Source organism: Sus scrofa, chromosome X, assembly GCF_054392235.1.
Source record: "Sus scrofa isolate SSC_HxYL_T2T_F1_AM1 chromosome X, Sscrofa_HxYL_maternal_Yorkshire_Landrace_v2.0, whole genome shotgun sequence".
Classification (NCBI taxonomy): Eukaryota; Metazoa; Chordata; class Mammalia; order Artiodactyla; family Suidae; genus Sus; species Sus scrofa.
Window position 1 is genome coordinate 97,799,019 of NC_139401.1, and position 12,899 is coordinate 97,811,917.

Sequence of the window (12,899 nt, forward strand, 5' to 3'; positions counted from 1 at the left end):
AACTTGGGTAAATAGGCCGCGGACTTCAAGTCCCAGAAATCTGCGCGGCCGACTCCAAGGGGATTGTGGTGGAGCGCGGGACTCTGGGAATTGTAGTCTGCAGCGCTAATAAGCGAATGAGGATGTATTGAGCATTGAGCAACTGGTGTATTCTAGAATTTCTCATGTAGGATAAATGCAACAACCAAAATATCCAGCTTATAAATCTAGGAGTCGCCTTTGACTTCTTGATTCTCATCCAGTATCACCAAATCCTGGCCCCTCTAACTTCCCTCGAATGTGTTCCTATTAATCTTGCCTCTGCTTTCAAGGTGTGGGTATGTGACTGTGGCTGTGTGCGCGCGCCAAATTAGTCACAACAACATTGTTTCTAATAGAATATTGCAAACTTAAATAACCAGGAATATTATACATCCATTGAACAGAAAACTACGCAGCAGTCCCACAGATGACAAAGTTCTCCATGGACTGCTACTGCACAATCTCTAAAATGTATTTAGTGCAAAAACCAAGTACAGAACAATGCATATAGGATGCTTCCATTTGAGTTTTTTTAAAAAGGAATTTATGGACGTTCCCGTAGTGGCACAGTGGAAACGAATCCGACTAGGAACCATGAGGTTGCAGGTTGGATCCCTGGCCTCACTCAGTGGGTTAAGGATCTGGCATTGCCATGAGCTGTAGTGTAGATCACAGATGCAGCTCGGATCTGGCATTGCTGATGCTCTGGCATAGGCCGGCAGCTACAGATCCAATTCGACCCCTAGCCTCGGAACCTCCATATGCCACGAGTGCGCCCTTAAAAAAGACAAAAGACAAAAAAAAACGGAATTTATTCATGTGTTTGCTTATATATACAATATCTCTTGGAAAACATATTGACAAGTGGTAAGTAAATGACTCCAGGTAGAGGAACTGGATGGTGAGGGGTAAGAATGGGAAAAACTTTTCACTCTATCTTCTAGTATCCTTTGAAATTTGAACTACATGATTATATTACCTAATTAATATTTTGTTAAAGAGAACCTTTGTTATATCACGAAGAGCCAAAGAAGAAAAAGATCATGGGTTTGAGGGGGTCACAGCTTGGATTCTCAGTTCCCACAATTATTGACAATAACCGTAGGCAATCTGGACTTGAACTTTAGCTTTGGCAAGTTACAAGATTATGTCATTAAGTTTCTTTAACTGGTCTAGGCCAGTTTCTTCAACTGTAAAATGGGGATAATTCCTCAGAATAGGGTGCTTATAAAGCACCACACAAAAGAATGGTTTTAAAATCACTTTGAAGGGTGGTCATCTATGAGCAAATATTCCAAGTTTATCCAGTAGGTTTAGCTTTATTAAAACTGACTGTACTACAGCACACAAATTAAGAGGATAAGACCAAAGAGCAGCTGCTGGAAGACATTGTACTTCCTATGCCGAGAATTTCTAACAGACGAGAATGTCATGGAAAATATTAGTTTTTCAAAACCTGTCATATGAAAATAACTGCTCTTGAAGCACACAGATGAATGGATGCAGCTCTAATACGTACCACTTTGTGGCTTTGGTGCAGAACAGGGACGAATGTAAGCAAAAACAAAGTGTGGGTCATACCAGGTAAATCCTATATGGTGGTGGGGCTGGATTCTGCTGCTCAACCAAACTGTCCAATTGACACATTGGTCAACAAGGAAATGGAAAAATACAGCAAGGTTGCTGGTGTGCCTGTCCCCTGGGAAGGTGTCAAAGGGTGAAACAAATACTACACTGACCCCCACACCAGACTTGTATACAACTTCTAAAAATACATCTTATTGGTACTGAGGTGATACACACTACATTACAAATCCACTAGGTGGGATGAGTGGAGAATGAATGGCTAAAAATACATATATGGGGTAGAATTACAACTAAAAAGCAAGGTCATAAGGAAGTACTCTAAACCTGTGTATAACTGTAGCCAGTCTGAGTGGTAGGTACCAAGGGACAAGAATTCAGAAAATTGCACTAGAAGGAAAACCAGGTTATTTCTAGCTCTGCCAAATTTATTAACTGTGGAATAGTTATTCCGCTTCCCACAGCATCCCTCTCTCCACTTCAAAAGGATGTCAGACGGTATATAAAAAGCTTTGCGATTTCTAGATGTTATTCATGGGCACAGAGATCTTACCACAAGGTAATTTCACAATTTCACCCCAGAAGAATTTATGACAAACTGAAAAATATGCCTCATTTGTCTTTCTGACAATTTAACAAGGTTAGCTTAATTAAGCCAGAAGTTCCTCCTTAACATAGACATATTTTCAGGCTTTGTCCTTTTTAGGTGCTTTGTTCACAGCACACTTCTGATGAATACATTATGAAGCAATTATAATTTCCAGATATGAAAGAAGATGCGAAAACCAAAAATCGTCTCTTGAAGACGGATAGCATCACTCAGGAAATATTAAGAGTAAACAACTGTGCATGTCTTTCAAATTCCCCAAATGAGATAGCATAAATGCTGTTATAGGGAGAATAAATATAGCATCTTTTTCAAAGGACAAAAAAAGTAGATAAGCACTGCAGAAGTGTCAGCACGACACATTTAAGAATTTTCCTTCAGCTACTATCTTAGCTGGTCTTCGACAATGGTTAGTCAAGACTCCAGTCCCTAACATAAAGGTTGCCTTAAAATTACTGGTAAGAAAAGGTTATTATTTCTGATATTTTAATTCGTATTTGTTCAACAATGTCTTTTGGACACACGTTAGGACCAGAGTGAGAATGAACTTTAAAGACAAGTTAGTCCAGGGCTCCAGATTCCAAATAGTACAGTGAGAGCTCCCAGGAAACCTACAATGTTACCGTACCGATCTGGAAGCCACTTGCCATCCACCTGTCTCTTCTATGGCCTGGGGGGAAAAAAAAAACAACACTAGAACTTCCAATGCAAAGTCAATAGTCTTTTCTTTCTTTATTTTACTGAGGAACTTTAAGCATGTACTGGTAGTGAAAAGACAAAGGAATCACAAAACTTCAGAGAAATGAAAACTAGTTTCTTCTACTTGGGAAAACCTTAATATGGTCCAACTCTTTCATGTTATGGGCAAAAGATAAGGCTCCAAATGAAATTATTTGTCCCGTTAATTAAGCAGGGACAAGAATAAATCCAGTGTTTCCTCCTACATACTATGTTCTTTTTACTGAATGTGGAACTTAATGTGTGCAGAGACTACAAGAGTTGAATCTCCAGACACAATAGGGAAAATGTTTTTGTCTGGGTTATAATAGTAGTAATACTGGATTCAAAATTAGAGATTACTCAAGATTATATTCAAAAGCTGTTTACCTACAGAAATCACCCATAAAATTAAACAGTCTCATATTTTATAATTTTAAGAGGTAACAATAACTTACCTGATTAGAAGCTGCTACTTTGAGAAGTGTGGGTAGGAAAAACAGGGGCCATGTAAGTTCTGATATTTGGTTCACTTGTAAAGTGATATAAATCACTGATACTCATTTCTAAAATATTTTCTTTCTGTAATATGTACCCCTAAGGATGGTCATGATCAGTCAGTACAAAAGAAATTCAGCTCAGTAATTATGGGTAACTAAGCTCTCGTCACTCAACAACTTTTAAGGAGTTTATTTTAGTGTTATACTTTCATTTTTCAGGGCATCGCCTTTATTTATGACTTCAGTAAAGCATGAAACACAAGAGATCAAGTTGTTCCCAAGCTAAGAACAAGGCTTTTTCTTAAGAAGCGAATAAACAAACAAATACACAAAATCCACAACCATAAATCATACACTAAAACCAAGTAAAACATCAGATTATCTGTACATCAAAAACAAATGAACTGCCTGGATTCCCTTTTAAAAATAACCTTGAATTAATCCTAAATCCTCCCTAGCTTTTCCTCCCGTCTCTGAATTTCTATAACATACTTTCTGTAATTCATAACACACTTCTTGCATTGTCTATATTGTTTTTATACAGAAAGGCATTAATTACATATCAAAGTAGACAGTTCCTTTGAGGAGACTTTACAGTATCTAGCACTATACATTGAATGTTAATAGGCATCCAGTAAAGACTGGTTGGCATCTACTTTTTTGGCAAACATTTCTCTATGATCCAGTTGGAGTGAGGACCATGTGTGCTGGCGGTAAGATATGGAACCTAGAAGAGTAGGACGCGAATTACGCACAGAGTCAACATCAAATAGGTTGCTGCCTAGAGAGAAGGGCCGATATAGCTTTGCTTTGCTATTACTAAAAGCCAAACTACAGTATCATTCTCAACAGCACAATACTTAAATGGGAAAAAAATGAACATACACTTTATTGCCACCAAAGATTGAACTGTAACTGTAAATACTAGTCTGATGAACACCATTAACATTTATAGGTCATGTATAATCCAAAAACAGCATGTTGAAGACAGGATCATTCAATCAAAAGCAATCCTGATATTGCGGTCTTGCTCCTGGCGACGACGATGCTCGAAAACCTGTGTTACCTCTTCTACCTTCCTTTGCAGCATGCCTACGGGGGGGAAGTTAGGCAGTGTTACTCGGAGGTCAAAATAGCCCAGGGACATAATAACTTATGTTCTCCCTTCAACCTATTATTTATAAAGCTTTACATGTCAATGTTAGCAGCCTTAAGTATTAAAAATAAAGAAGACAAAAAACTGCCGCTATCTAGTTGGAAACTTTGAAAACAGTGAACAGGAAGACAGTTCTTGACTTGCTTTCCCTATCTTTCAGGTAAGTAACAGTCGCCTTGACACTGTATGTTTTGTCGAAGAGAACTGTTAGCTGCTTTTTACTCATTACAGCCTAAAAGCACCGTACAGGATGGCCATTAAATTGAATGTGTAGATTTTGGTGGGTCTTTGCTGCCTATAAGCAAATTAGTACACTGAGTATCTTCACATTTCTAATGATTTATTTAACTTGGTGGTCCTTAAATTTGCTCGGTGGCAGAGCAACACAAAATACCATTCATTTTACCTTATAAAACAGTAACTTTCTGTGGTAAAAATAAGCTGTTGAAGTAAGCGTGATAATCTGATGTTTTCTATTTACGTGCACAAATAAATTTGGTCACTTGTTTTAGGGTTTATTAATGCTCAGTGGTTCAGAGGCAATAACTGGTGCCACAAATTTCAGAAAAATTTTACAAAAGAAAAACTAAAAACGTGAAAAAATATACTTTAGTTTTCTTCAACTGATTGGTAAAGAAGCAATGCTATGTAGTTTTTGAAGTATAATATCTCACCCTATCTTATGACATATAGGCATTCTGTGAGCTCACACCTTTTTTAAGAACAAGTGATGTAAATGATGGTTGTCTACGAAAAGACTAGGAAAACCATCTGGCAAAACACATCTCCTTTCTGTTGTAATAACTAACTGCAGGGTGCAAATTTTTTCCCCCAGATAACATTTTTCAATGTGGTAGAAGCACAAATGAGCACTACAAACAAACCGTTAACTTGAGGCCAGAAGTGTCAACATAAGCACAATCTGCTTAATTTGCTGATTGATACATGTTAAATGCAAAGGAGGACATTTACACAAATTTTCAAAATCAATGAAATGTTGAGAAACACAAGTCAGCATTATTAAGAGAGTCTTACCATAAATATTTTGTCATGTCTTCAAATTGAATTCTCAGGACTATTTCTGTATTAACATATTTTAAATTTTTTGGAGTTTTATTTTTTAAGGGCACCCAGGCACTTAACTGCCCAGAGTTCTGGTCCCATGATATGCATGCGTGACTGGTCTCTGAAGGCCTATTAAATTATATATCAAACTAGAAGTAAAAAGCTAGTAATAGTCAAAATTTGATGGGAAATATGCTATGCACATCTGACAGTTTTTTTAAAAAGTAACTGTATTAACACTATGAAAATGAAATTAAGAAAACAACTCTACTCCCAGCACCATCAAAAGATTCAAAATACTGAGGAATAAGCTTACCAAGTTAACTATAGAATCTGTATACTGAAAACTATAAACCATTGCTAGGAGAAACTAAAGAAGATCTAAAAAATTAGATGCTCCAGGTTCATGGATTGAAAGACACAGTGGTGTTAAGATATCAGTTCTCCTCAAATTGATCCACACATTCAATGCAATCCTTATGAAAATTCCAGTGGGCTATTTTTATAGAAGTAACAAGCTTTAAATTTTTCATGAAAAGACAAGGACCTAGAATACTATAAAAAGAATAAATTGCAGGAATTACACTACCCAGTTTTAAAACTTACTACAAAGCTACAGTAATCAAGACAGTATGGTATTAGCATAGGATAGAGATCAGTGGAACAGAAAGAAAGTCCAGAAATAAAACCCTATATTTATGATCAATTGATGTTTTTAAATTTTATTGGAAAATAGTTTATTTATAATGTGTTAGTTTCAGGTGTACAGCAAAGTGAATCAGTTATACATATAATATATCCACTCTTTTTCAGATTCTTTTCCCATATAGGTTATTACAGAGTATGGAGTACGTCCTTGTTAGTCATTTATTTTATATATAGTATTGTATATCTGTTAATCCCACTCTCCTAATTTATCCTTCCACACCACATTTCCCCTTTGGTGATCACAAATTTGATTTTGAAATCCGTGAGTCAGGTTCTGTTTTGTAAATAAGTTCTTTTGCATAATTTTTTATAGATTCCATATATAAGTGATATCATATGATGTCTGTCTTTCTCTGTCTGACTTACTTCACTTAGTGTGATAATCTCTAGGTCTACCCATGTTGCTGAAAATGGCATTATTTCATTCTTTTTTATGGCTGAATAATATTCTATTGTGTACATATACCACATTTTCTTTGTCCATTCATCTCTCGATGGATACTTAGGTTGCATCCATGTCTCGGCTATTATAAATAATGCTGGTATGAGCACTGGGGTGCATGTATGTTTTCAAATTATGGTTTTGTCTGGATATATGTCCAAGAGTGGGACTGCTGGATCATATGGTAGTTCAATATTTAGTCTTTTAAGGAAATTCCATACTTTTCTCCATAGTGGTTGCACCAATTTAAATTCCCACCAACAGAGTAGGAGGGTTCCTTTTTACCCACACCCTCTCCAGCATGTATTTGTAGAGTTTTTGATGATGGCCATTCTGACTGGTGTGAGGTGATTTTCATTTCTCTGATAATTAGTGATGTTGAGCATCTTTTCATGTGCTTTTTGGCCATCTGTCTGTCTTCTTTGGAGAAATGTCTATTTAGACCTTCTGTATAGTCAATTTTTAACAAAGGTGCCAAGACAATTCAGTGGGGGAAAGCATAGTCTTTTTCAGCAAATGATACAAGGACAACTGCATATCTACAAGGAAATGAAGTTGAACCCCTACCTTTAACTATGAAGAAAAATTGATTCACGGTAGATTATTGACCTAAATGTAAGAGCTAAAATTATATATGGAAAATAAAACAGGAGTTCCCGTCATGGTTCAGTGGTTAACAAACACGACTAGTATCCAAGAGGACACAAGTTCGATCCCTGGCCTTGCTCAGTGAGTTAAGTATCCAGCGTTGCCGTGAGCTGTGGTGTAGGTCACAGATGTGGCTTGGATCCTGCATCACTGTGGCTGTGGTGTTGGCCAGCAACCACAGCTCCGATTTGACCCCTAGCCTGGGAACCTTCATATGCCTCAAGTGCGGCCCTAAAAAAACAAAAAAAAAAACAAAAAAAAAAAAAGAAAGGGAAAAGAAAAGAAAACACAACTGATGAAAGGATGAAAAAGATATGGTATATTCATACACTAGAATGCTAAAAAGGAATGAAGTACTGATGCACGTTACAACATAGATGAACCTTGAAAACATTGTCAGACAAAAAAGGCCATATATAATATGACTCCATGTATTTAAACTTTCCAGAAAAGGCCAATCTATATAGACAGAAAGTAAATTAGTGGTTGCCTGGGGCTCAGAATACGAGTGGGGATTAACCATAAATGAGCAAGAGAGAACTTCTGGAGGTAATAGAAAATGTCCTAAAACTGGATGTTGTGCTATTTGTACAAGCCTATAGCTTTAGTTAAACAGCTATTGTTTAAAACAGCATATTTGTATGTTTAAAATATTTCTTAAAAATGACTTCCCCCCCAAAAAAAATAAGATTCTGGTAAAACTGGTTCCAGCTAGCCCCATTCTGTTTGGGGCAGATGTTTTCTTCACCTTACCCTACTTGCAAATATTTCAGGTAAAGATTAGAAGACTTTCATAGAAAGTTGTGAAAATTAGAGCCTTGGTCATTAAACACAAACACTGTTTTCTACTGTAAATATTTTTAAGTTATACATACAAATATTCTTAGATAATATTAAATTCACTGTCAAAGGAAGCAATGTATTCTCATAATCACTGCTATAGTGTACCTCTTATTCTCCTTGTAGAAAAAATGACTGTGGCAGTAAGAGAAAAAATATCCTGATAAAAAAATGGTCAAAAGATATAAACAGGCAACTTAGAAAATCAAATATAAATTGTTTATAAATGCTTTTATTTATTGATTGATTGATTGATTTAAGGTTTTTATTTTTTCTATTATAGTTGATTTACATTGTTCTATCATAAACATTTTAAAAAACTCAACCTCATTAATATTCAGAGGAATGTAAATTAAAGGGAAATATTTTCACCTATAACTTTTAGCAAGGAATGATAATGATAATGGTAGTGGTAGTGATAATGATTTTAGAACCAGTAATAAAAGGAGTGCAGAAAGATGAGTACCCTAATGAATTGGTGGTGAAAATATAACTAGTACAACTTACTTGGAAGGAACTGTAAGCAACTGGCATTGCCGTGAGCTGCGGTGTAGGTCGCAGACGCGGCTCGGATCCCGCGTTGCTGTGACTCTGGCGTAGGCCAGAGGCTACAGCTCCGATTAGACCCCTAGCCTGGGAACCTCCATATGCTGCGGGAGCAGCCCAAGAAATAGCAAAAAGACAAAAAAAAAAAAAAAAAAAAAAAAAAAGCTGAGTACAGTGTGCTATGTACATATCAGGGGACAAATAAATTAAAAACATATACTGGCTCCCAAGTTCATGTCAGACACTGCTAAGTTCTGAAGATATAGAAATAACTAAGATATACTCTCTATCATCAAGGATCTCAAATTTCAGTAAGAGAGGCAAATATGTAAATAAACAGCTGCAACAGTGTATGATAGATGCTGATAATATCATATGTAGAATAACCTATTAGAAAGATGAGTCAAGGAAGGGTTCACAGAAGAGATGGTCTGGCACGGGAGCAGCTACCAGACAATGATGGGGTGGGATATGCCAGGTAGAATCAACTGAACATCCAAAAACATGGAGAAAAGAATATTAAGTGTTTGTGAAAACCAAAAATATTACTCACAGGCATTGCAAACAAACTTAGGGTTCCCAAAGGGGAAAGGGAGGGAGGAAGGAACACATTAGGGGTATGAGATTAACACATATAAACTACTACACATAAAATAGATAAGCAACAAAGATTTACTGGATAGCACAAGGAAGTATACCCATTATTTTGTAATAACATATAATGGCATATAACCTGCAAAAAACTGGAATCATTATGCTATACTTCTGAAACCAACACAATATTGTAAATCAACTATACTTCAATGAAAAAAAGTAATGCTGCAAACAAAAGATGAAGCTGAAAACAGCAGGGGTTAGATTAGGTTATACAGAGTAGTTTGTAAATTATGCAAAGGAACAATTTATCATTGGGCAATGGGAACTACTGAAGAGATGATTAGAATAGAGTATCATTATATCAAGATCATTCTGGCAGTTGTGTAAAAGTGAATTGGAGTCGGGTAACACTGGGGAAAGGAGATCAGTGAGGTTCCTGGTTAAAGATTTAAACATATGAATTTATTGCTACTGAATTCCAAAACACTGGTGAAAGAGCAGTAAGGAGACTTTTAAAAAAAGAAAAGGATAAAAGCATAAAACTACAAGGACAAAGACAAAAGAAAGGAGACAAGAACAAAATTTTGAGAAATTTAACTAGAACCGTAGAAAAGACTTGGAATTAGCAGGACAGGTAATCCAAAGTGGTGCTGAAAGTGGGGCTAAAAGCAGGAATATGAATGATTAAAGAGACCCCCTCTTTTTCACCACATCCTATGCATCTGGGTGATTCTCCCTACCCAAGCCCAACAGAAGGCTTTTCCTTGGAGAGGGTAAACAGATGACCTCTAGACTGGGGATACCAGACAGAGCTGAGGGCAGGGAAACTGTACCAAAAACAGGGATTTAAAGCTTGCAAGAGATTAAGTAAAAGTCTACAAAATGAACATTGAGCCCCTGGTCCCCTCTCTAACAGCTTTATGAATACTGGCTTACCACTAAATTCATTAATCTCTAGCCAAGAATTAGAAAATTCTTCTTTGGAGAATATGATCAACTAAAGAGAAAAATCCTAAAGGTAAAAAAATCCTAAAAATTCCCAATCAAAAGTTTTTGCCAAGCTACTTTATACCAAGTTAGTAAATAAGCCCCATCCACAATTTGGTGTCTCATTCTTGAATATAAATGGACAATCAAGGATCACCACATATTTGAGAAAAGCTTCTAACATAAGAAAGACCAGGGGGAACACAACATTGTAAATCAACCATACCTGAATAAAATTTAATTAAAAAAAACCCAAAATAAATTAACCACCACACACACACAAAAGACCAAAACAAAACAGAAAGATAAAGAAAGTTGAAAGAAACAATCCAGGAAGAATAAAATATTTTTAAATATCATTAATATCCTCAGAGAGAGGATATTAAATCCATGAAATAAGAACTGGGTGCTATTTAATGCGCACACACAATCATAAAACAACACAACAAATGCTTGCAAAATAAAAATTATGGCAGAAAGCAAAGATCAATAGAAAGACTGGAATAAAAAGTTCAGTAAATATCTGAGAAAATTTAACAAAGACATAAAGAGAAATTAGAGAAAATAAATTTAGATCAGTCTAGGATATCAGACAGAATAAAAGAACTTCCAGAATCTTCTTATTCTTAATGGAGAATACATAGGAAAGTAAATTATCAGAATCCTAATTGAAGGAAATTTCCCCAAACTGAAAGAAATTAATTTCCCAACAGGAAGAGGTCACCAAACACCAGTTCAGTGGATGAAACAGACCCACAATGAGGCAGGTCAGCTGAAATTTTAGTATTGTGATCCTTAAAACTTCCGTAGAATAAATAAAACATAAAAATGAAGAGTTAACAAAAAAGTTCAGGAATTAAAGTGCCCTCAAAACTAGAAGATAATGGATAATATTGCCAAAAGTTTAAGAGAAAATTATTTCCAAGCTAGAATTTGACGTTCAATATTATCCATTAAGTGTGAGGGTAGATTAAAGATCTTTTCAGGAGTTCTCACTGCAGCTCACTGGTAATGAACCCGACAGTATCCACAAGGATGCGGGTACGATCCCTGGCTTTACTTAGTGGGTTAAGGATCTGGCATTGCCATGAGCTGTGGTGTAGGTCACAGATGTGGCTCAGAGCCCGTGTTGCTGTGTCTGTGGCATAGGCTGGCAGCTGCAGCTCCAGTTCAGCCCCTAGCCTGGGAACTTCCATGTGATGTGGGTGCGGCCGTAAAAAAAAATGAGGGTGGTATGGTGGTATATATATTATATGAATTGCATAATTATATATATTTGTATATTGTATGCATGTATTATGTATATTATAGATAGATAAATAGAAAGAAAGACATGAAAGAAGGAAGGAAGGGAGTGGTGAGGGGAGGAAGGGAGGAAGGAAGAGAGAGAGAGAAAGAAGGAAAGAAAGAAAGAAAGAAAGTGGTATAAAAGAGTTAAACCCTCACCTCTTATTTTGGGAAGTCAGTACAGAAGGCCTATAATGGAAAAACTAAAAAGTAGTAGTATACATGGTTTTTAGAGATACTTATATTTTGCTTTTTTTTAAAAAAATAGCTAAAATAATGAATATGCTTCTGGGGAGTAGGAAATGGGGTATGGACAAGGAACTGATATTTTTCATAAATGATATAAAACTATTCCACTTTCAAAGTAGGAGAGGACGAAGATCTGAAATAAAGCAGTGGCAGTTATCTACTGAAAAGAAAAGATTCAAGAGCTACTTAAAAAGTATAATCATAATCACTTACTAAAGAAATTGAAACAGCCTATCTTAAGTCTCTGAATAAATAGTAGCAATCAGCTGAGAAAAAGAAAAGTTGAAGGAGTTACAGATCTGGGAGGCCCAGGAGAGAGTGAAGATAATGATAAACTTATACAAATTTAATTTGAGGTGCTTTTGGCATATCCTATGTGCAGATATTTGTTAACATGGAGCTTTAGAACAGATAGAGAAGCATTAGTGAAATTGATGATTAGAGATGACAACCAAGGTTTCAAAAATGCCGATTATCAGGAAGCCCTTAAAAGAGAATACTTTTAGAGACAAGGAGAGGTCTCAAACCAAAAATCTAAGTTCCTAACTTAAGAAAACTGAAAAAGAGTAAAATGAACCCAAAGCAAGGAGATAGAAGGAAATATTAAAGAGTAGTTTTCACAGAAATTGAAAAAAAAGGAACACTATTGAGAAAAAGCAAGGAAACCAAAAAGGCTAGTTCTTCAGAAAAAAAAAACATCAATAAATTGATAAACCTCAATAACGAGACAAAAACCTCTGTACCAAGACAGGAAAAAAAATTGAGAACACAAATCATCAATATAAGGAATAAAAGAGGGTATATCATGACAGAACCTGTAGCCATTAAAAGGATAATATTTCTATGAACAACTTTATGCCTATAAATTAAATGACAGTAGAAATACACCACAAATTAAGAAAACTCAACCAAGATAATATGAATAATCTAGTCCAGAAGCATGAA

At 35.9% G+C, this 12,899-nt stretch overlaps 1 protein-coding gene across 20 annotated transcripts in view; it reads right to left on the minus strand.

Moving 5' to 3' along the window:
• Positions 1-3,604: 3,604 nt before the first annotated feature.
• The window catches only part of NUP62CL (nucleoporin 62 C-terminal like), a 79,543-nt gene continuing 70,248 nt past the window's right edge, over positions 3,605-12,899 (minus strand). For all 20 annotated transcript variants that reach the window (XM_005654285.4, XM_005654288.4, XM_013983740.3 and 17 more), the window contains one exon: positions 3,605-4,521. In XM_005654285.4, the coding sequence (XP_005654342.1) occupies positions 4,427-4,521 (95 nt within the window). In that variant the 3' untranslated portion in view covers positions 3,605-4,426. The remainder of the gene's footprint in view (positions 4,522-12,899) is intronic.